General features: G+C 52.4%; 3 protein-coding genes across 3 annotated transcripts; 2 read left to right on the plus strand and 1 right to left on the minus strand.

Moving 5' to 3' along the window:
• Positions 1–757: 757 nt before the first annotated feature.
• CD8B (CD8b molecule) lies at positions 758–6,578 on the minus strand. The gene is made up of 5 exons (XM_010577866.1): positions 6,533–6,578; positions 3,376–3,726; positions 1,445–1,540; positions 916–1,005; positions 758–798 (listed from the first exon to the last, which is right to left on the minus strand). The coding sequence occupies exons 1-5, from the start codon at positions 6,576–6,578 to the stop codon at positions 758–760; spliced, it is 624 nt and encodes a 207-aa protein (XP_010576168.1).
• Positions 6,579–11,667: 5,089 nt separating this feature from the next.
• Positions 11,668–12,875, plus strand: LOC104838244. Its single transcript, XM_010577875.1, has one exon. It carries the CDS (start codon positions 11,669–11,671, stop codon positions 12,485–12,487), a length of 819 nt encoding a protein of 272 aa, XP_010576177.1. The 5' UTR covers position 11,668; the 3' UTR covers positions 12,488–12,875.
• Positions 12,876–16,865: 3,990 nt separating this feature from the next.
• Positions 16,866–19,658, plus strand: LOC104838301. Its single transcript, XM_010577976.1, has one exon. The coding sequence runs from the start codon at positions 16,866–16,868 to the stop codon at positions 18,831–18,833; it is 1,968 nt and encodes a 655-aa protein (XP_010576278.1). The 3' UTR covers positions 18,834–19,658.
• Positions 19,659–19,810: the final 152 nt, after the last annotated feature.

A 19,810-nucleotide genomic window follows, 5' to 3' on the forward strand; every position in this document is an offset into this window, starting at 1 on the left:
CCAGGTGTTTGGCCTTGGGTACATCGCTTTGTCTGGCTTTCCTCTCCCACTCTTGGCTGTTTGCAATCTCCTGCTATCTGTCTCCCGGGAGAAGATACCCTCCCAGACCTGCTATCCACAGAGCTGTTTTTCTGCTTTAACTCTTGCTTGGGCAGAGGCCGTGGCTCCTTGCTCGCCACGCAGCCATGTCCCACATCGAGCGCAGCCACAAGACACCAGCCTGCAGAGCAAAACACTCAATATTTCTAACCAACATGCCTGTACAGAGCCTTTACAAGCTGCACAGTGACCTGCCCCTGCTGTCTGCCGGTTGGTCTCAAAGTGTTCGTTAGCAAAGTCTGATCAACCAGCGTTAGCAGGAGCAAACGAAAAGCACCCGTGAGCTGTGCCATGGGTGAACAGAGAGGAGAGACAAGAAGATCCCAAAGCATCTTTCCAGACCATCTGAATTCCTTTGGTACACCAGCCCCGGTGCCCCTGGTGCAGAGCCAGCCGTGGTGTTTGCCCTGCTCAGCACCCTTTGAGAAATGCTCAGCACGCTGCAGAATCTGGCCCGGTCCTTTTGCCAGCCATTGGATCACGGAAAAATATTAAAGTCATGGTCTGTCACAGGAAAGAAATGTCTGTCTTGCAGTGCAAGCCCACGTCCGTCCCATGCAATGTCCTTCCTGGGTCACATCCAGGCAGGGCTCAGCATCGTGCGGGGGGGGTCCGTAGCTTCTCCCTGCCTGCTCGAGACGGGGGGAGCCAGCGGGATTTACTGCCTGTGGATGCGAAGCCACAGCCTCCTCCGCAGACCTGGGGAGAGATGGTGTCCATCAGCCCCGGGACCTCCTCCTAGGTCCCCATCCTGCTCCCGGGCTGTCCCGGGGCCTGACCCCTCTCATGGTCCCCCAGGGCTGGCAGCATGCTTACGGTGGAGGCGGTGGGCGGTGGGGACCAGGCTCAGCAGGAGGACCAGGACGCTGGTGGCCAGGGGGACCCAGACCAGGGGGCTGCAGGCACCTGGAAAGCAGGAGGAGACATGGTGTGGATGCTCAGCACCCAGCATCATCCTGCTCTGGCAGCTTTAGGGGATGGAGTGTGGGGTGGGAAAGGGAGAAAAGCAAGGCAGGTCCTTAGAGGAAGGGTGGAGGACATGACTATCGCTCTGGGGTATCCCTTGGAAGATGCATGACACCTGAAGGCATTGCAGGGAACTTAGCTATGAGTCACGATAACCTAAATGGAAATGTATTCTGGCCCCTAAACCCTTGTATATTCCAGGGAACCACTCCTAAAGGCAGAGGTCAGCTCCATCCAGAGCACTGGCTCTAGGTGGACCCAGATGCCCACCCTGCAGGGTCACGTTGTGGTTGCCCCCACCCCAGGACAAACTCCAGCTGAACCCTGGGGACCCCAGAAACTCTGCAAACCCCTTTTGCAAGCCCACCCGGTGCCGTACCTTTCTTGTCAGCACCTTTGCTTTTGGTTATGCACCGCACGGGCTTTTTGGAGAGTGGTGCCTGAGTGGTCTTTGGAGGCAGAGGCAGAACATCAACTGGTGGATAAAGAGGAGAAGAGGATGGTCAATATGGCACCGAGTGCAGTGGAGATCTCAAACAGCAGGCAAGAAGGGCTGGAAATTTTGGCTTTTAAAATGAGCCCCATCCAGCGACCCCTGCAAAGGGCTGGGTTATCTGGAGGGGCTGGGAGCTTGACCTGATCCTCTTGGTGGCCACAGAAGTTGCCAACAGCTTGTAAAAGTGTTAATAAAGCAATGTACTAGGCAAACAAGGCCAGAAGGCTAAGGCAGAGAAAAAGGAAACTTCTTTGAGCTACATTTACTGCCAGGCACCATCTCATCAGCGTTGCACAAAATCACAGGTAGCAGGAGATTTCAGTAGCACTGGAAGGTTTTAAAGGATCCCTGGATCTTTTCCATATTCAGATTGCTCTAATCTTTGCTCAAAATTGGATTTTTTTTTTTTTTTTTCCTGATAAAATAAGGGCAGGATTTATTATGGTGTATCTAAATTACAATGGAGTACATACATCTCTGTAAAGTTGGTCAGGAAAATATCCCACTAATGTCGTCAAATAGCTGTACACCTGACCACTCGAACTCCACTTATTCAAAACTTTGGGTGATTGAAAACTATTTTTTTTCTGCTTCTATCCGGGACTGAAATTCCTACGGAAACCACCGTTCTTTTACATGGAAAGATGAGACATCAGGTGACTGGGATTTATCTGGACAACTTCTCCCTTACTTTATAATAAACTTAAAGAAAAGGAACTTAAAAGACAATTTGTTTTATCATGTGTACTAAATGAAAAAAAGAAAATACCCAGCAAGGCCTGAGTAATCTCAAAACACCTGTTGGCGTTTAGTTTTAAATTGGACTGTCCTTGATCATGCTGAATTTCAACCCTGTTTTTCATCCTTTGCTTTGCACATAGATATGTGCCCAGTTGATAAAAACCAGTTCTCATTTATCTCAAACCAGCTTTTCTTTGAGCCAGCAAGAAATCAAAAGGAATTTCTCAGCCAGCTCAAGGTGAAGGGCTTATTTGCGAAAAAAAACCCCAAACCAAAACCAGAAAGGTTGGGACACAGGAGATGCTTTAGAGCCAGCAGCCATAGCTGCATCTTGGTTAAATAAGTTATTTGTTTCCCTAAAAGTCTGCAAAAGAAGAGCTGAATCTTACTTCAAACGCATTGGTTTTTCTATACCACCTCCTGCTTGGTGGTCAAGGGGAAAATGCTGCTGTCTGACCCAGGGTCTGTAAAGCATCATTCCCCCAATGCCACCCACAGATCACTCTGATTTCTGGCTGGAGCTCCCCAGTGATGGTCGGTTGTGAGCTTTGAGGAATAAACCCCAATTCAATCCTTTATGTGAAGGACAGGCCTGAAACCTGCAGTCAGATCCACCCCAGCGATGCGAGGGGTGATGTCCTCTGTCCTTGATACTGCTCTTGCCACTTGGAGGAAAGGTAAGGGAAAACCGGGAGCTGAGCAGGGCACACATCCAGCCTCTCATCCAAAGTACTAGAGGGGATGAAGAAAATGCAGGGCATGGCAATACTGGGGGCTGAGCATCTTCCCATGGAAATCCTAAGATGCTAGGACCAACGCAGTGCTCAAGGCATGACCACAGCAGAGCAATTGCTGGTGGCAAAAGGACTGTCACATGCAGCTGACCTAAAATGTAGCTATTTTCTGTATTTTCTGCCTCATCTGGTCTCATAGGTCTCTTCAGAAAAACCCCAGAGCCCTAACCCTGCACCTCAAAATTGCAAAGGGTCTTCCAACATGCATCACCCCTCACCCTGGGGACCTCATCACAGCCTGCCGGTGGCACATTTTGGAGCCCCAGGGGTGATGCTTACCCACACTGAGCTGCGTTCCACTGCCCAGGAGGAGCTGGGAGGACTGGGAGATGGAGCAGTAATAGGTGCCGTTGTCCGAGGCATGGAGGTTACTGATGTGCAGGCTGTAAGAGCTGCGGGAACTTGCCCCAGGGACACTAAACTTGGCCTTACTGATGTTTGCGCCGTATACAGCTTTGCCAAATGGGTTGGAAAATACCAAGAACTCGAAATTTTGCTTCTCCTGGCTCCAGCGGTACCAGTACACCCCAGCATGCTCTGTCTTCAGCTCACAGAGGATTTCTGTTTTATTGTTAGTCTGGGCTAAAATACGGCGTGGAGTCTTGGATAAAAGTAGATTTGTAGAGAAACCTAAGAAAAAGACATAAATACAGAGTTATTATTTTCTTTTCATTGATGTTCTTCCATGCTAAGTACAGATTTTCTTTGTGGAATTAATAAGGTCAAGTAGTCACAGAGCAGGGGATCATACAAGCAAGAAACGGGAGCATCTTTATCAGGAACCTCAACCCATAGTCCCTCAGAGGCCTTTTTGGGTTGCCCAGCTATTTTTTGGTCAAGCCTAGTTATACAGGTAGATTTTTGCCCCATAAATACTCATCTAGGGAGGAGGCTCAGTGGCAGGGAGAGAGATGGAGGGATGATTTTGATGGTGTCCCCGGGGCTGTATGCCCAGGGAAGGGCATCCCCACCTGCTCCTGCAGATGTCCCTCTCCCACCCTCCCTTTTCTCTCTCATTTTTCAGAGAGGCTTCACCTCGCTTTCAACAGATTTTTTTTGAGCCTCTAAACTTATTTGCCAGATTTTTGTTCTAACAGAAGCAACACTGACAAACTTCACATGGCATCTCAGATACAGAAAAAGACCAAAAAACATGCAAAACATCTCAAAATGAGCCAGTTTGATATTAGTTTTCAGACGACATTAGTTTTGTATGAATTTTGAGACCTGGGAAGGAAAGGGAGTGAGACGCAGCGGTGGGGTTGAAAGCTTCCATTTGGCATCGCATCGCTGTGTTTGGGCTTTGCAGCTTTTGTAGAAATTGTCTATCTGAATCATGTTTGGCCCAGGCAGATGTAAGCGGTGTCTGTGAGCGAGGATGTGTCCTTGTGAAAAGAGTAACAGGTGACTCGTGATCCTTTCTGTTTGGCAAACAGTCCTACAAAGCTGCAGATAACCCGAGACCGAGTGAAAAATGGCCCTGTGGAGATAAGGATGCTCTCGCTTCCCCCGTCTCTTTCCCAGGCGTGTTTTAAAGCTGTGCGAAAAGCTCAACAAAACACATTTTTTGGCTTTTCAAACCTTAAAATGTCCCTATTCCTTCAAAATCCCAAAGCTGCTTACCGTAGTTGTTGCAAACAGCCTCGTGCCTCCCTGCAAACCCAGTGGTGCGGGAATGGGTTTGCATGACCACAAAGACACCTGAAGCCATCCTTGTTGGCCCATGGCCCTGATGTCCCCCATGTCCCTGATGGGGACAGGCAGAGGAGAGGGCTCTGGTGACTGACACAGGTCCAGACCCTTCCTCTGTCCCTGCACCGATGACCCCATCGGCTGCCGACACGCTGCAGAGACGAGCAGGCTTCAGCCCTAATATTGCAATGCCGAAATTCAGGCATTGGCACAGCAGCCGCAGCATTTCACCACATCCTCTGGTGCTGTGACAATATAAATGACTCCTTGTTATTAAAATACAAATTTCCAGGTTTTGGAGTGCAATCCTCTCAAACTTCGCTCTGGCAAACACCTGTGTGGGGTTTTTTTTTAGGGGATGAATGTGTGTGGCCATGGGCATCGTGGCTTCAGGGTCTCCTTGGCTGCCCTGAGGTCTGGCTCCGCTGGGCAACTTAACGCCCCAAGGAGAACCTTTTCCTCGAGCTGTGGGAGAGATTATTAGATGAATCAGAATGGATGAGAAGGGATCCTGGGAAATGCTCAGCTCAGCTCTGAGCCAGTGGTCAAGCTCCAGTGGGGTGAGCTGGGATGGAGCCAGAGCAGAAAAATCTCATCCTCTACCACACCTTCATCCCCCAAAACCTCCCTGTGCCCTTCCCCAGTGTATATTCTCACGGAGGAACATGGAGAATCAGGGTCGGATGGGTTTGTTTCCACGTGCTTGCCAGACCAGCCTGCAGCAGCTCAAAAACAGTCTCTTTCCCCTTTGCATGTGCAGAGCAAACTCTAAATTATTGGGGTTTTCTCAGCGGGGACTCCTCTGTACAGATCTATAGGATAGTACTACCTGTATAGAGGTGTCGATAAAGCGCCTTGGGCTGTTTGCTGCCAGACAGGCCATGTTATGCCGTGGCTGGATGACCATCACAGGACACGAACAAAACACCCTGCAGTCTTGGCAGCCTCTAGTGAGGATGCTGAGCAGCTGTGGACCCGCTTTGGGCATTGTCCCAGGGGACCAACTTGAGCTGCCACCCTAATATATACATTTAATGGGTGTTTCAAGCTCTCAACTTTTTCCACCTAAGAACCGATGGCACAATTTGTCCTGTAAAGCGTAATTCTACCACCTTGCCGTGACATCAACTGTATATATTCAGTCCAGACCTCCTGCAACCTGTCTGCAATAAGTTGAAGGCAGTATGGTTTTATAACACGCTGATTCCAGCTGTGGCCCTTGGGAAACGTTCAGTCCTTGGATAGATTTAGAAGAAAATTTGATGGGATGTTTACTGTCTTCATGTTACACAGGCAGCGTAGAGAGGTGCTACTTTAACTTCTCCATCAGCAGCTTCCCACAGTCCGTCTGCACTAAAAGAGTGCAGTAAAAACAAACTCTGCAGTGTCTATACCATTATAAATGGCACTATAAACAGAATAGAATAGAGTAGAGAGTAGAATAGAATAGAATAGAATAGAATAGAATAGAATATTTCAGTTGGAAGGGACCTACAACGATCATCTAGTCCAACTGCCTGACCACTTCAGGGCTGACCAAAAGCTAAAGCACAGTATTGATGACATTGTCCAAAATTATGGGTTGAAAGGTAGTATTATCCTGTAGCTCTATACTATGCCTGTATATTTAAACTTCCATCATCCAGATGCTGTGCAACGAATCCCACATGCTGGAGTGGGCTGGAGAAGAGGCTCCAGTGTGATTTTAGCTGCCCTCAACCCTTAAGAGACGTGTCCCTCTTACCTGGGATCTGCAGGCAGATGCAGAGATGGAGCCACAGCCGGGCCATGGCGGTGGAGCCAACAACGGAGGGGTTTTGTGCCAGTTCCCCCTTTCCACACACAGTCACCTCTTGGTTGTGGGGCTAGCTTCACCCCAGGAGGTTCTCGTCCGTCTTGGTACAGATGTCTCGCCGATGGCTGCCAAAAAGCGTCTGCCGCGGCAGCACCCGGAGCCTCAGCCCAGCAGCTGCTTCTGTGCTGAGCACCCGAACCAGGTGTGCGCCAGGGCGGCAGCCCCACGCGCTTCTCCAGCACTGCACGAGATCCCCTGAAATCCCCTTTAGGAAGAAAAAAATGAAAGCTCATTGATTTTGAATTATGATTTCTTCATATTTCATCACCTAGCTTTTTTCCGCCTTCTTTTAATCTAGTCCCGTGCAATTAAAAAATGACAAATGTAGGAGCTTGGCATTAAAAATAAAAGCAGGAAAGGATGAATTTTGGCTGGTTTCTCCTCTGATGAAATAAAAATGCATTCAAAATAAGGAAAAGATGCAATGTGAGCCGTGGGGTTGTTTTCTTCAGCAGAACCTTTAGCAGGAGGTGTTTTTCTCCAGGCCTGGAAAATGCTGAACGCCAAACTAGCTCACCATAAAGCAGAGGCGTGAGGCATCACAGAAAACTTTGAAGCCAAGAGCAAGAAACCTCAAACAAATTTAGTGGCTGAAAAACCACAAAAATAAGGAAATTCTGGTGGGGCTCCCCACCTTGCAGCGGGCGCTGCTTTGGTAGCTGTGACCGTGCCTGGCTCATATGCAGAAATATTTAAATGATAGACAAAATATCAGAGGGGCTTTGAAATGTCTTTGGGAGGAAGAGGTTTGAAGGACTCGGGGTTTAGGATTGAAAGAGTGAAATACGTGATGTGAAATTACAGGGGTGAACTGATGTCAGCAGCCTTCAGTATTTCCATGTTTGGGAAAAAAAATTACATTATTTATTATTTTTATTTATTCACTGCCCCCTTGACTGCCAAATGGGGTTTGGTTTTCTTTCATGCCCTACTTGTGCAGATACTCATGGTCCTTACAAAGTCTCAGCATCTCCCGGGGGCTGGCTCCGGGGGGGGGGGGGGTTTCCTGGGGGGGTCTCACGTGGGGGCACTGAGAAACCTCCCCTGGGGTTTGAGTTGGCGGACGAATCGGAAAAACGATTTTGCATCTCATGCAGTGCAATTTTTTGGTCCATTTTGCACCAGATTTTTCCATGCTGCTCTAACACATCCCCTCCGCATTTCTGTTTAAAATAATTTCCTGCTCAAAGCAGGTTGCTAACCACTAAAAGCCTTGCAACGAAGGGCTCCGCTGCTAAAATTTAGGGTCGGCTGAATCGCTCCTTAACTCTTTGCTGGCAGGAGAAAGTAATTTCAGTGCTTTCAAATGCATTTCAGTGCTTTCAAGGGCTCGTTTTCAGAGCTGAGCCCCCGGTTTCTCCCCTCCTTACCTCCTGCTTGCCTTTCCCCTCGCTCCCACACTGGGACCCCTCCAGAACTGGGTGTAGGCACCTCTTTTTGGGGGGAGGAGGGGTGTGGGTTTGCTTAATATGAGAAATGCCACTGCAAGCGAATTTTCCCTTTATCCCCATGGTGAAGTCGGTGAGCTGAGCTCGATGTCCCTGAGTGCTGCAATGGCTGCATCCCCCTTTTCTCACTGCTGCTGTCACCTGGAGCATCTTCTGGCCTCCTGGCCAAGACCAAAGTGCTCCCAGAGGTGGCTTCTGTCACCATTGCAACCTTGGACATAGGGTATGTTACACTAGGTGACACTGGGTTGTCTAAGCAGGTATTTTGGCTTGGGAGGATTCCCCAGGCCATTATCACAGCTTTAGGGATGCTTGCCTGCAGTGCTTTTACCTATAGGGTGTCTCCTATGGAAAGAAAAAGGAATATTTGCAATGTAAAAGCATAGTGTGTGTGCTGGAAGAGGGATTCATTTTCAATTTTTTTTTTTAAGCTGCTGTTTATATGCCGTTGAGCTATTTACTGGCAGCCAAGCTGTTCTCAGGACTGGATGGTGCTCCTACAAGAAAACATTTTGGAGATGGAATGCCTTTGTCTGGCAGCATATCGCTGACAAAAATAAAAGCACTGTGGGAATGTGCAGGCGAGCAGGTGCTGTTTATAACATCCCCACATTGTTTGGGGCTGCTGTTCTGGGAAGAAAATAGGGGAGGAAAAAACGGTGTTAGTTGAACTATCTGTTAATACAAGCAAGATCTGTTGGTGACCTTGCTGGGGTACAGAGGCTCCTCATCACGAGTGTTTGGCTCACAGCTGGGGCAAGATTTGGGAGACTGCTGAATTTTAGTGTATTAGTGTTATTTGGTTGCTCAATTTCTAGGGGGAATTTATTCTTTTTCTAAAAAGAAAGACAACCATCCCGGTCCCCAGCCCAGCCACCTCCCTGCCCCATCTTGGTGCTCTCCCTGTGGGTCTCCTCCTCGCACATCCCAGGGGGAAATAGCCCCTCTTCTTTTTCTCAGCCCACATTTCGGGTACCTCACCACACCGACATTAATTTCCTGTGCTTTCACCAGCTTTGTTACATTTTCAACTCCTAATTTTCTCCCTATGTTGGGTTTCTTACAGCAAAGTGTTTGCTCTCAGGGGGTTGGAGCAAAGCAATGGGGCAGGAGAAAGTGGTCTACAGACAAGAAGCAAGACCTCTCTGGGGTTTGTATCTCGGCTAAACTCCCATGTTGCAGCAGAGGTAATTGCAGCTGGGCTGTAAATGCCAGGCTGGAGGAACAGTTGTCATAAAAAATAAGGAAAAATCTGTTCCTGCTGTGCTTTCTGGGATACAAGGGCTGATTTTGGGGATCAGGGAGGACTGCTCAGTCTGAAACCTGGTCCAACACAGCCAGTACTGCAGGACCTAGAAATAAGGGCCCACTGGGGATAATGGGCTTCTGGATGGAAACTCTGCAGGACTCAAGCAGCCACGGGTGAACAATTTTTTGCTTTTAAAATTTTTTTAAATGATTTTATTCCGGGGAAGGGTGTAGCTTCTGGAGTATTTCGTTAGGGGGAAAAGCAGCAATGAAAATGATAGCATTTTCACCGAGTACTACCTTTTTCTTAGTGTAATAGCAGAAACAAAATCAAGGGGGTCAAGTTTTCTTTTCTAAACTGCTCTGAGCTAAGATGTGGTTTGTAGGGCGAGGTTGGGGGGGTGTCTGTCTGCCTCTGCAGGTGCAGATTTACAGCCGTACTTCAGCTGATGCAATTTCACAGTTGAGGCTCCTGACATGTCGCGGGATCCCCCCAAGGTATACGCCAGCGTGCAGTGGGCTGGTGTGCGGCATGGAAAGGAGCTGCTTTTGAAGTCCAGAAGCCAAAATGGACCTAATCTACAAATTGTATGAATTTTCCTGCCATCTCGTCTCTCCCCAGCAAGCAACCTGTGCTTGGAGGGGGAGCTTTGGGGAACTGTGTGTGTTACAGGTGTCAGGTGTGAGCCCCCTGTGCGATCTCCCCCCAAAACCCAGGTGCTTACGGTGTGTGCAGCAAGCGAGGAGGCCTTGGGGGGACTTTGGGAGGATGGATGCTGAGGGGACAGGCTCCAGCTCTCCCTCTTCAGGGCACTTGGTGTAAGCAGAGGGCAGCATAAGCAAGCTGTGACTAATTCTGGGCCCTGCCAAAACAGATAAGGGGCAGAGCAGCTGCTGCCATGTGATGCCAGCCTCCCTAATCAGTGCCAAAGAGGATAAGGAAAGACAAGGAAAGTGTCCTTGGGAAGGCAGGGGGAGGGATGCGGCACCTGCAGGCGGACAAGCCACCGAGGACGTAAGCAGAGGCCAAACAACAACCTGCCAGAGGTATAAAAATCCACCGGAGCGAGACCTCGCAACCGCCTTGACTTTAAAGGTGTCGAATCTACAGGAGCTCTGCAGCAACCGTCTCCAGGTGCCCAGGACTGCCAGGACATCCAGCCAAGGATTGGTGAGATCTTATTATTGGGGTCATACTACGCCTCTGCTTCCCTTTGCCTCTTCCCGCACCCCTTCCCCGTCCCCTTCCCCGGGAGCCGGCGGGTCGCGGCGGCGGTCCGCTCGGCCGCGGCCACCCGTCCCCACCTTCCCCTTCCCTTGCTACCACGCTTGGCATCCCCCCGGGGAGGCTTTTCGGAGGGGTGGGTCGCAGCCTTCCTCTGCGGGTGGTGCTGGTGTTATGGTAGCTTTGCCCTGAGACGGAGCTGTCTCTGATCTCGTTCCCCTCACCATGATGACCGACATCGTTAGCAACTGGAAGCTGGAGCAGTTTGTGCTCCAGAAGTGTCTCCCCCCAGTTTGGTCTCCGGGGTCGTTCCAGGGCCCGGAGGCGTACCAGCAGCTGTGCCAGCAGTGGGAGAGCTGGTCGGAGGAGACCAAAAAGCCCAAACCCACAAACAAGTGCAAGAAGCGAGCAGCTTTGCAGGGTTTGTTGATGGTGGGCAGGGAGTTGTCCAAATTGCTGAAGGAGGCTCTTGAGAGCGTGCAGAAGTTGGAGCAGGCTAAGGGTGAGCTCAAAATGCAGGTGGACAACCTGCAGGCAGAGGTGCAGGGTTTGTGCGGGGACTCTCTGCGGAGCGCGGTGGAGATCACCCGGCTGGAGAGCAAGCTGGGTTACGAGAAGCTGAAAACGGAGGAGCTAGAGAAGGAGGTTGGCAAGTGGATCGGGGAGACTCACGATGCGCAGAGCGCGGTGCGGGCGGTCCTGCAGGACGTCCAGAGGGACCGGGGCACTGGCCCCGATCACAAGGTGTGCCACGCCAAGATCCAGGAGCTGCAGGCGGAGTTGGGGGTGTCAAGGGGCATCGTGGCTGCCATCCAAGGCAAGAGGAACCGGTTTGGGAATGGGGAGGGGGAGGACTCCCTGGACCCGCACTCGCCTCACTACGACTACGAGGATGATGTGTGGGGTGCCAACGGCCCCACCAGGCCATCCCCCTACGCTCCCCTGCGGGAGGAGATGTGCCAGCTGCAAGGAGGGGAGGTGGAGGCTTCCAAAATAAAAAAGAGCCCCCCCGATGAGCCGGTCGGCCATGCCCCGCTCCAGGCCATAGACACCAACAGGGCCGTGCTCTGGTTTACCCCTGAGCAGCTCAAGACGGTGGGGAAGATGCTGGGGCCGTTGACAAAGGAGACAGCGGTCAACTGGCTGTCCAGGGCTCAGCGGCTGCCCAGGTGCCAGAGCGGCAACTCGGTGAGTGACCTGATAGATATCGTGAGAAAGTGCATGAAACCGGACGATTTTGCGGTGCTGCCGGGGGACGTGCAGATGGGCAATGTGCAGGACATCAGGGATGTCCAGTTGGCCGTGCTGAAGGTGTTCTTCCCAGAGGTCAACCCCTTAGTGCTCTTCCACCAGGAGAAGCAAAACCCCGAGGAGCGGCCGGACGCCTATGTTAACCGTAAGAAGATGCTCTACCAGATGGCCGGGCTGCCTGGCTCAAAGGAGTCCCCCCTCAATTTTGATAGGCCCGAATTCAAGGAGCCGCTGGTGGTGGGGCTGACCCCCCCGTTGCGGGTGATTGCTGGTGGGGATGCGGCCAGAAAGCCGCTGTCAGAGCTGGAGCAGATCCTGACCCAGAATTTTGAGCTGCAAAAGCAGGCGTTCCCAGGGTACATGCTGGGGGGGAAGAAAGGGAAAACCTCAGCCGTGTCCTTCCAAAATCCGGGGATGAGAAAAATGCAAGGAGACAACCGAAAAGATCTCGATGGCAAGGGTGGTTTGGGGAAGGAGAACCAGCAGGGGCTGAGGTTTCAAAAGTCCAACCCTTGGCGGGCTGAGCTGAGGAAGCGCTTGATAAAATACGAGAAGCAGGAGGATATCGATGGCTTGCCGGATGCGGAGCTCTTCCGAAAACTGGCCCTGCACGAGACCAAAAAGCACAGCAGCTCCAACCCGATTGACCCGGGGTCTAAGGCTCAGCAATAGGGCTGCCAGGCACCCGCATCGCCCCTTTTTGTGGCACCGATTAAGACCGATTCATGGGGGCGCCTGATAGTTGATACAACTATTGGAGGAGGGGTGCTTGGACAAGTGATGTTAATTGATACTGGTGCCTCTTATTCGATTCTGAGTATGACCCCCGGCGAAGCCGGGCTCTTCCAAACTTGCGAAATTATTGAATTGACAGGGCCGAACGGCCAAAAATCCTCAGTGCCGTTCACAGGGCCCGTACCCTTTGAAATTGGGACTGCCAAAGGGTCTGAAAAATTTGGGAAAATGGAAATTAAGGGAAAGCCAGGAATTTTGGCAATCTCTGCGCTGACAAAGATGGGGGTGGTGGTGGACCTGGCAAACCAAGCGCTATTACGCTGCCCCCAAAGCGATGTGCCCATCATCCCGGCAAGCCACAGGGTGATGGCGGTGAAAGCCCCCGAGCTCCTGGTCCACCCTCAGTGGGAGCCCCGGGTGAAACGGGTCACAGAGCAATTCCCCCAGGTCTGGGCGAGGAACAAGCTAGACTGTGGGCAGATCGATGCTGTCGTGGCAGTCAAAGGGCCAGATCCCCCTCCTCAGCCACAGCCCCGATACCCGTCTGAGGCTGAGGACGGCTTGTGGGACACAGTCAAAACCTTGTTGGAGCAGGGGGTGCTGGTGGAGCAGCAGAGTACCAGCAACGCCCTGGTGTGGCCCCTGCGGAAAGCTGACGGGAAAACGTGGAGGCTGACGGTCGACTTCAGCGCCCTGAACCATGTCACCCCACTGCGGACCTCCGCGGTGGCCAAGTACCCCAACATCATGGCAGCCATCTCCCGGGGGTCCGAGTGGTTCTCGGTGCTCAGCTTGACCAGCCCGTCCTTCGCCATCCCCTTGCACCCCGACTCCCGGCACAAGTTTGCCTTCACCTTTCGAGGACGGCAGTTTGCCTTTGCCAGGGTCCCCCCGGGCTTTCACAATGCCCCCGCCATCTGCCACGTGCATGTGGCGAGGATGTGGGAGAAGCTCGGTCACCGGGACAGCGTGCTGTCCTGTGCCGGTGACGTCCTCATCCACACCCGGACGAAGGAGGAGAACCTGGAGGTGCTGGCGGAGGTGCTGGAGGCTGTCCAGAAGACAGGCTTCAGGATCAGCCCCATGAAGGCCCAGCTGTGCTGGAAGGAGGTATCCTACATGGGGGTGACCCTGGGGGAGGAAGGGCTCTCTCTGGAGAAGCAGAGGGTTGAGCTAATACAGAAGGTGTCGGCGCCGGCCGATGCCACCACCCTGAGGTCCTTCCTGGCTCTCCTGAGGTTCTCCCGGGAGTTTGTTGAGGGTTATGCGGAGAAAGCTGCCCCCCTCTGCCACCTCCTGAAGAAGGACATCCCCTGGCAATGGGGACCAGAGCAGGACGAGGCGGTGAAAATCTTAAAAGAGAGCGTGGCACAAGCCCCCACGCTGGCGCATCCCCGGCGGGACAGACCCTACGTCCTGCAGCTGGTCAGCACGGGGAAGGGGCTGCGGGCCACCCTGAGCCAGCAGCAGGGTGCCCACCTCCTTCCCATTGCCCACACCTCGCGCCTCCTGACACCGGCCGAGCAGCAGTTCACCGACTACGAGAGGGAGGTTTTAGCCTTGACCTGGGCCCTGCAGCACTGGGAGTACCTGGTGGGGTCGTCCCCGGCGCTGCTGAAGACCTCCCGTGCCCCGGCGAGGTACCTCTTGTCAGGCAAGGGGGACGAGGGTCCCCTGCGCTGCCCCAGGATGGCCAACTGGGTGTTGGCATTGACCGACAAGGAGGTCCCCGGGGAGGTCGGGGAGCCCTCGTCTGGCGCCTTCAGGGTGGTAATTAGTGGAGAGAGGGACAGGGAGGAGCCGGGGGGTCCCCCAGCCGAGCCCAAGCTGCGGCGGGCACCCCTTTTTGAGAGCAGCCTCAGCCTGGAGGAGGCCAAGGAGAAAGGTTACGTTGTGTGGTTTGTAGATGGGTCCAACTACCACGAGGAAGGGGTGTCCTACACGGGCTACGCTGCCGTCAACCGGGGCACTGGGGAGGTGGTGAAGGGGAAGTGCCTGCCGCACTCCATCCAGGCTGCCGAGCTGGTGGCCGTGACGGCCGCCCTGGAAAACACGCCGGCAGACCGGCCGCTGGCCATATTTTCGGACTCGGGTTGGGTGGTGCGGGCGGTGCTGGAGTGGCTGCCGCTCTGGAGGGAGAGGGACATGCAGTCCGCCGACGGCAAGCCCATCACCTACGCCAAAAAGCTGCTGTACCTTGCGAGGCTGGCGGAGCAGAGGGTGCCCCCAGCCCAGATCGTTAAGGTCAAGGCCCACAAGAAGGGAACGGAGGAAGCCAGGTGGAACAAGGAGGCAGACGCCAAAGCCAAGCAGGGCGCGAAGGAAGGGCTGATGTGGAAGGCCAGCAAGCTCGTGGAGAACGGCTCCGTGTCGGTGGCTCCCAGCAGACACTGGGAGAGCGTGGACCTGCTGGGCTTGCAGGCACAAGATCCCAGCATCCAGGAGTTAGCGCGGGGCAGGGAGTATAAAGGGTGCAAGGTGTGGAAGGATGTCTCGGGGTTAGTCCTGGCGCGGAAGGAGGGGACGGACTTCCCGGTCTGGGTGGTGCCTGAACTCGTCCGGACGGAGCTGGTGGCCCTGGCTCACGAGCAGGGGCATCTGGGGACAGACAAGACCATGGTGAGGTTGCAGGGTGCTGGGTGGTGGCCCGAAATGAGAGAGGACGTGGAGAGGTATGTCAGCAACTGCCTGATGTGCGCGGCCAACAATCCCGACGCCAAAACGGCCAAAGCTCTCCTGGGCCACCAGAGGATTTCTGGGCCGTGGAGCAAGTTGCAGATTGAGTTTATCGGCCCTTTGCCCCAGACAGCCCAAGGGAACAGGTATTGCCTAGTGATCAGCGATAACTTCACCAAGTGGGTGGAAGCGTTTCCAGCTCGAAACAACACGGCTGGCACAACCGCGAAGATCCTGGTAGAGCATGTCTTCTCACGGTGGGGCACCCCCAAGGAGATCTACTCGGACCTCGGCCAGCGCTTCATTGGAGAAGTCACAAAAGGGGTGTGCCAAGCCCTGGGTATCAAGCAGAAACTTCACATCATGGGGCATTTCCAGAAGCCCAGCTCGGAGGAGGGGCCCAATCAACCACTGAAGATGGCACTGAGGAAGCTCGTGAACCAGCAAAGGAAGGACTGGGATAGGAAGCTCCCACTGGTCCTGCTGGCGTTACGGGGGGCCATGGCATCTCAAGCGCCTTCTTCCCAAAAGCTGCCTCCTGCAAGAGACCTGAGGCTGCCGGGACACTGGTGGCAAAGAGGGGAGCCGCCGGATGAACTGCAGCCCCGCGTGCTGATGGACAGGTGGGTCCAGGACCTCCTGAGGACGGTGTCGGCTACGTACCACCAGCTCTCCTTGGTGCAGGAGACCAACATCCCCAAGATAGATAAGCAGCTGGGAGCACTGCTGCGCCCCGTGGAGTGGAACATGGGGGACCTGGTAACGTATCGGGGGGTTAGAGAGAAGAACCAGGTGCTGGAATCCCAATGGATGGGGCCCGTTAGGGTTGTGAACAAGGCGAGCCCCTCCATGTACCAGGTAGAAATCAGAAAGGGGGTGAAAAGGCAGGAAAAATGGCTCCATTCTTCGCAATTAAAAGCATGGAAGGGAAATTAACGGGGCTGGAAAGCCCGTCTTGCTTATGTTTTGCAGATAAAGGAAAATGGAAGGCAATTGTGACCAGCGGGAAGGGCGAACTTCGTGGCATCATCAGCCCTGTTTGCGCTGCGGGGAAAATGCTTTCAAATTTCTGGTTGCAGGATTTGCTTTGCTTTCTGGTATGTGCATAGCGCTGAGCACCCAACATGCCCAACCAATCCATCAGCATCTCAGACAAAGAGTCAGTCGTTCCCACTTAGAAAGGCACCCCGAAACATGGGCCACAGCCCAGCACAGGGTTAGGAGGTACACAAAAATTGAGACCGATTGGCCCTGGTCTCAAGCTCACATAAAATACACGGGAAGCATGGGTTTGAAGTCTAACAAAGGCTTAAATTTGTTAACGGTGGTTATGCATGGGACAGAGGTGTACTTGGAAAATGAGTGGAACTGGGATAGCACAAACAGACTCCCGCAGCTGCTGGGGAAGGTGGGACAAGAAATAAAGGTAGGGTGCAGGGTAATTAATGGATCCACTCACCAACGGGTAACTCAAATCTCCATAACTGAAGTAAAAACTAAAAAGAATCAGAGACAAACCTGTGCCATAGAAAAATTGGACTGTTGGTGCAATTTTACCTTGGTCCAGCCAGTCTTTGTGGTCTGCCTCTGGGCCCAGAACAGCATGGGGCTGTCCTTTAAATTCAAGATTAACACCGCGATGAACTCCTTTGCTGCTGTTAAGATCGCGAAGTGCCATTTTTTGGCCTGGCATGCAGCCCAATACACTGAAGTTGGCAACCAGGTAAAATTGGAAATTAAATACTCCCAGGAAAGTATAACTGATCCGATGCAAATCAATGGTTCCACCGTGACTATCGGTGCCCCTAACGGCTTCAAGTGGGTCGTGCCAGTAAACTGCCTCCGGGAGAGCAAAATGTTTCATAGATCCGAATTAGGTGCGGAGGCTTCATGGTATAATCAGGACTACGGGGACTGTCCACACCTGGTCATAAACCTCCAGGTATGGTGTCAAGGAAACCTGAGCGTCAAAATGTCCCCCGAGCTTGGAGGAAAGTGGTGGATAGGAGGCCCTGACGGATTTAAAAAAGAGTTTACTATCATATCTGTCTTGCAACCTTTTGTTTCCAAAATAGGCCCTTATGTAGTCAAGCAAAATCACATCCAAGAGCTGTTGACTGGGCCTGTCCGATCACTGAAGAAGGTGGTGTTGTCCCTGTCCACCGTTAACATCTCATCCGTCAGACCACACTGTACCCCCTTCCTATCCACCCTCAACACTGGCTGGCAGGCATGGCTCCACAGCCGCTCCATCCAGGGGACCCGGGCCAGAAGAGACCTGCTGGCCACGGCACTGGGAGGAGGAGGCGCCGGGCTGGGGGTCCTCAACAGCATGAATGTTGAGGTCTTGGCCAACAAGTTGGAGGCTGTCACCTCAGGCGTGCAGGGCCTCCTCAACCCCCTAAATTCATCCCTGGCCAGCCTTGGGATGGGGCAGTGGCTCGTGTCGGAGGTGTTGCCCACCTGGGAACAAATAAGTGAGAAAGACCATCAGGTGCTGTTGCGAGCACTGGGCATCGAACAAAGTAACGTCTCTCTTGCTCTTAGTTGCATCCAGGCCCAGATGTGGGTGCAGAGTGTTGTTGCAGGTATCCTGAGAGATGGCGACAACGGCATCCTCCCCACTGAGATCCGAAAGATCGTGTGGGATGCGGCCACAGAGAAGGAGCGGCAGCTCCAAGCCTGGTGGAGGCTTGTCAACTTCACCCACGACCAGGTCCTCAACGCAGTCATCGCCCACGTCCTGACTGTGGCAGAGGCTCGCATCGAAAAGGTCTACCCCATCGTGGCGCTGGGCGTTAACACAAATGGGTCTGTGGTCTACCCCTTGGACCACCGCATGTGGGCGAGGGTGTCTCATGGGAAATGGCAATCGGTAGATTTGGAAGCCTGCATTTTGGAAAGGGGGCTGGGATTCATATGCGAAGATGATGCCCTTAAGGCAAGCGATGTTTGCTTTGACACCAAAGAAGGGGTGTGTCATTTTGAGATCAACCCCCAGAGCAGCAATAAAACCGTGTTAGTGTACGTAGGGAAAGGGTGCGTGTGTTTTAGAACGAGGTGTAAACACGTGCAAATTAATGAATTTTATAATCAGACTGTGTTTAATGATTCAAATATGTGTGCTTGCAATGTAGCTACTATTAGAGGCTGTGATTTTGTGTATAAACCACCCGTGTTTACTAGGCAGTTGCTAATCAGAAACTATACCTTGTATCGTAGTATAACCCCGACCCCCATTGGTATGGATTTGTCACTTGTAAAAGAAATGTTAGAGCATGCGGATTTACAGCAGCTGTTAGAAAATGCCAAGACAGAAGCTAAAAAGATCCTAATAACTGTACATCATGATGGCAATGTTATAAAACAGGTAATGGAACGAATTAAGAGGGTGGGAGAACACCACTGGTGGGAAATTTTCTTTGGCTGGTCCCCCACGGCCACCGGCATCTTCAACATGCTGCTGCACCCCATTGTAGTTATAGTGCTAATGCAAATCTGCGTGTGCTTTGCCATGGTAGCAACTTGTTACTGGATCAGGCAGGTAAAGCTCCACATTGACAATCAGGAGAAAGGACAGCGGCTGGCCAAGAAACTCCTACCATAGTCAAGGGCAAGACTGGGTTGGCCTCTGTGTTTGCCACCAAGAAGAACTTTTAGCTCCGCTGTTGGCTGCAACCCAGTAGGCGTTGAGCGGTGGGGACACATGCCATACCAGACCTTGATGTGAGGGATGGCCTTCTCTGTTAGAAGAGGGCCATCCGGGAGGAGAGGGCAGGCCAAGCAGCCTGCGCTTGGCATGAATCACAGAATGGTTGAAGTTGGAAGGGACCTCTTGAGATCATCTAGTCCAACCCCACCTGCTTAAGCAGGGTCACCTAGAGCAGATTGCCCAGGACTGTCTCCAGTTGGGCTTCGACGATCTCCACAGATGGAGACTCCACAACCTCTCTGGGCAAACCTGTTCCAGTATTTGATCACCCGCATAGTAAAAAAGCAAGAGTTAGCATAAGTAAGTTTTCTTTGAACCTCCCACCCCCAAATGCTAATGTGAAGAAGTTGCTCCTGTGTGATTTAAGACTCCTTAAGCAGAGGTGAAGGGGCTAAGGAAAGCCAAGGACAATGTCTTTGGAAGGAAAGAGAAGGGAACGTTAACGCCTGAGCAAGGAAAAGCACCCACTGAAGATGGCAGAGGTGTTACCAGCCTCAAAGACTTGGAAAGACGATAAAAGATGAGCAGAATGAAAAACCTGTAATCACCTTGGACTTAAAGGAGCTGAATCCACATGGACCTTTGCAGCAGCTATCTCTGGGTTCCCAAGACTCCCAGGACGCCTGGCCAACGGACTGGTGAGATCTTGTTTTCAGAACCTGGACATCACTGCTTTGCTTTGCCTAGTTGTGCATATACTCAATAAAATTTTTCTGTTAGAGGATGGACTGTCTATTCAATCGCCACCTGCTCAGCTGCTCACTACCCAGGCTTGTAACTTCACTATACTGGTAAAGTGAAATTCTGGTAAAAAGAAAAGATGTGGGTTTTTTTCCCTTTTATAAGCCAAAATCCCTCACTTGCTTTTTGTC

Source organism: Haliaeetus leucocephalus, unplaced genomic scaffold (assembly GCF_000737465.1).
Source record: "Haliaeetus leucocephalus isolate CR32 unplaced genomic scaffold, Haliaeetus_leucocephalus-4.0 Scaffold51, whole genome shotgun sequence".
Lineage (NCBI taxonomy): Eukaryota > Metazoa > Chordata > Aves > Accipitriformes > Accipitridae > Haliaeetus > Haliaeetus leucocephalus.